Here is a 2,500-nt window from a genome sequence, read left to right as displayed (position 1 = left end):
CCAAGAGAGTCACCATCATGCCCAAGGACATCCAGCTGGCGCGCCGCATCCGCGGAGAGCGCGCTTAAACCCGCCGCTGCTGTGCACGCGCGTTCAAACCCCAACGGCTCTTTTAAGAGCCACATCACTTACTATAAACGAGATAATTTCCACTTTAACACTGAAAATAAAGCAGCAGGGTCCAATGCCGTGTGGGATCTGATTTCAGTATAAGATGATCTGGGCAATTATGCGGGGGAAAACATATGCGATTATACTCTTTCTTATAACATATTATTGGTGACTTGTTTCATTTAATCTTAGTTTGGCATTTGGATTATATAGCCAGGGATTAACACAAGTTAAATTATTTCAATGCGCCTATTTTCATTAAACTAAAAAATGCATGTTACCAATGTTTTCATTATGTAAGTGTATATTATCACTTTAAAAAAAACAATATACGGGTCCTTCTAAAAAAAAATAGCATATTGTGATAAAGTTCATTATTTTCCATAATGTAATGATAAAAATTAAACTTTCATATATTTTAGATTCATTGCACACCAACTGAAATATTTCAGGTCTTTTATTGTTTTAATACTGATGATTTTGGCAAACAGCTGAAAAAATCTATCTAAAAAAATTAGCATATTTCATCCGACCAATAAAAGTGTTTTTAATACAAAAAAAGTCAACCTTCAAATAATTATGTTCAGTTATGCACTCAATACTTGGTCGGGAATCCTTTTGCAGAAATGACTGCTGCAATGCGGCGTGGCATGGAGGCAATCAGCCTGTGGCACTGCTGAGGTGTTATGGAGGCCCAGGATGCTTCGATAGCGGCCTTAAGCTCATCCAGAGTGTTGGGTCTTGCGTCTCTCAACTTTCTCTTCACAATATCCCACAGATTCTCTATGGGGTTCAGGTCAGGAGAGTTGGCAGGCCAATTGAGCACAGTAATACCATGGTCAGTAAACCATTTACCAGTGGTTTTGGCACTGTGAGCAGGTGCCAGGCCGTGCCGAAAAATGAAATCTTCATCTCCATAAAGCTTTTCAGCAGATGGAAGCATGAAGTGCTCCAAAATCTCCTGATAGCTAGCTGCATTTTTTGAGAAGGACCTGTAGGCGTGAACATGTGAGAGTGAATCTGAACTGGACAAGGATTTCAGATATTGCCATCTTTGTGGGAATATTTTGTCCCCGTAATGTAGGATTTACCTTTTCTTGTCAGTTATGTGTCCTGGTATAACAAATATATGGCATACACACACACACACACACACACACACACACACACACACACACACACACACACACACACACACACAGAGAGAGAGAATATCACATATGTCACTATTCACAATTTTACTATAAACGATATTGTGATTTGATGTCTTGTCCTTCTTTGCTGAGCTGGTAGAACAGCACTGTTCATTATTAACCAGTACTGCTGTATATTATATTATCAGAAACAATGATTAATTCAATATTTTATATAAAACAAGGGAAAGGCTCCTGCAGATCGTAGTGGCGGTTAAATGTTTCGCGCTCTATAATCTGGGGGAAGGGTGCGCATATGTGACGGTGCTGGTTTCAGTCAGGTCCTGTAAGGAAGTATAAAAAGCCTCCTTTCAACATTCATCATTAATTCTTCATTCTCAGTATATTACCTCAACGATCTTGTGAATATGTCTGGAAGAGGCAAAGGTGGGAAAGGGCTCGGAAAAGGAGGCGCGAAGCGTCACCGTAAAGTTCTGCGCGATAACATCCAGGGAATCACCAAACCCGCCATTCGGCGTCTTGCTCGCCGCGGCGGCGTCAAGCGCATCTCCGGGCTGATCTACGAGGAGACCCGCGGGGTGTTGAAGGTGTTCCTGGAGAACGTGATCCGCGATGCCGTCACCTACACCGAGCACGCCAAGAGAAAGACCGTCACCGCCATGGATGTCGTGTACGCGCTGAAGCGACAGGGACGCACCTTGTACGGCTTTGGGGGATAAACGCCTGAAACAGAAGAATCTGACCAACCCAACGGCTCTTTTAAGAGCCACACACTCGCTCACTTAAAGAGTCGATGTTTTAGGAGTGTCAGTCATACAAGTATATTATTAGTCAAATGTTTTTTTATTTGCCACTGTAGGTAAAACCATTCAACTGTTTCCTCATCTATGTTCTGAGAAAAAGCTGTTTTTAAAGGGAGTCTGACAGTTATTGGTCCCTTTTCTCTAAAAATTTCTTCAGGTGTGTTTATAAGTGGATTTTATTTAAGGATGCTGCACCATATTTTAATAGAACCGCTTATTTTGTCAGAATATTACTAAAATCTATAAATAAAACGCGGAAAATGAAACCGGAAACTGCGTTGCTCGAACATGGGGCGGGGCTATTTTTAACCACCTGTGATTGGTCCTCGATCACTCGTGATGCTTTGAGTTGTCCAATCAAACACAAGCTTATAGGTTCGGCCAATGAAAACAGGCAATCAGAAGGACTCCGTGTCTCCTTGTAAATTAGCA

The 2,500-nt window shown here is 41.6% G+C and overlaps 3 protein-coding genes across 3 annotated transcripts in view; all 3 read left to right on the top strand.

Moving 5' to 3' along the window:
* The window catches only part of LOC143746182 (histone H3-like), a 500-nt gene extending 367 nt beyond the window's left edge, over positions 1–133 (top strand). The window contains exon 1 of the mRNA XM_077237944.1: positions 1–133. This exon is cut by the window's left edge and continues 367 nt beyond it. Coding sequence (XP_077094059.1) covers positions 1–68 — 68 coding nt within the window. The 3' untranslated portion in view covers positions 69–133.
* A 1,539-nt stretch (positions 134–1,672) lies between these two features.
* LOC143746232 (histone H4) overlaps positions 1,673–2,500 on the top strand; it is a 1,860-nt gene continuing 1,032 nt past the window's right edge. The window contains exon 1 of the mRNA XM_077237995.1: positions 1,673–2,500. This exon is cut by the window's right edge and continues 1,032 nt beyond it. Coding sequence (XP_077094110.1) covers positions 1,673–1,984 — 312 coding nt within the window. The 3' untranslated portion in view covers positions 1,985–2,500.
* LOC143746231 (histone H2B-like) overlaps positions 2,061–2,500 on the top strand; it is a 1,472-nt gene continuing 1,032 nt past the window's right edge. Inside the window, exon 1 of the mRNA XM_077237993.1 lies at positions 2,061–2,500. This exon is cut by the window's right edge and continues 1,032 nt beyond it. The gene's annotated coding sequence lies outside the window, so the exon portion shown is untranslated.

This window comes from Siphateles boraxobius, unplaced genomic scaffold (assembly GCF_051911475.1).
Source record: "Siphateles boraxobius isolate OS27281-9 unplaced genomic scaffold, OSU_SipBor_1 214, whole genome shotgun sequence".
In the NCBI taxonomy this organism is placed as follows: Eukaryota; Metazoa; Chordata; class Actinopteri; order Cypriniformes; family Leuciscidae; genus Siphateles; species Siphateles boraxobius.
This window is presented reverse-complemented; position numbering and strand designations above follow the sequence as displayed.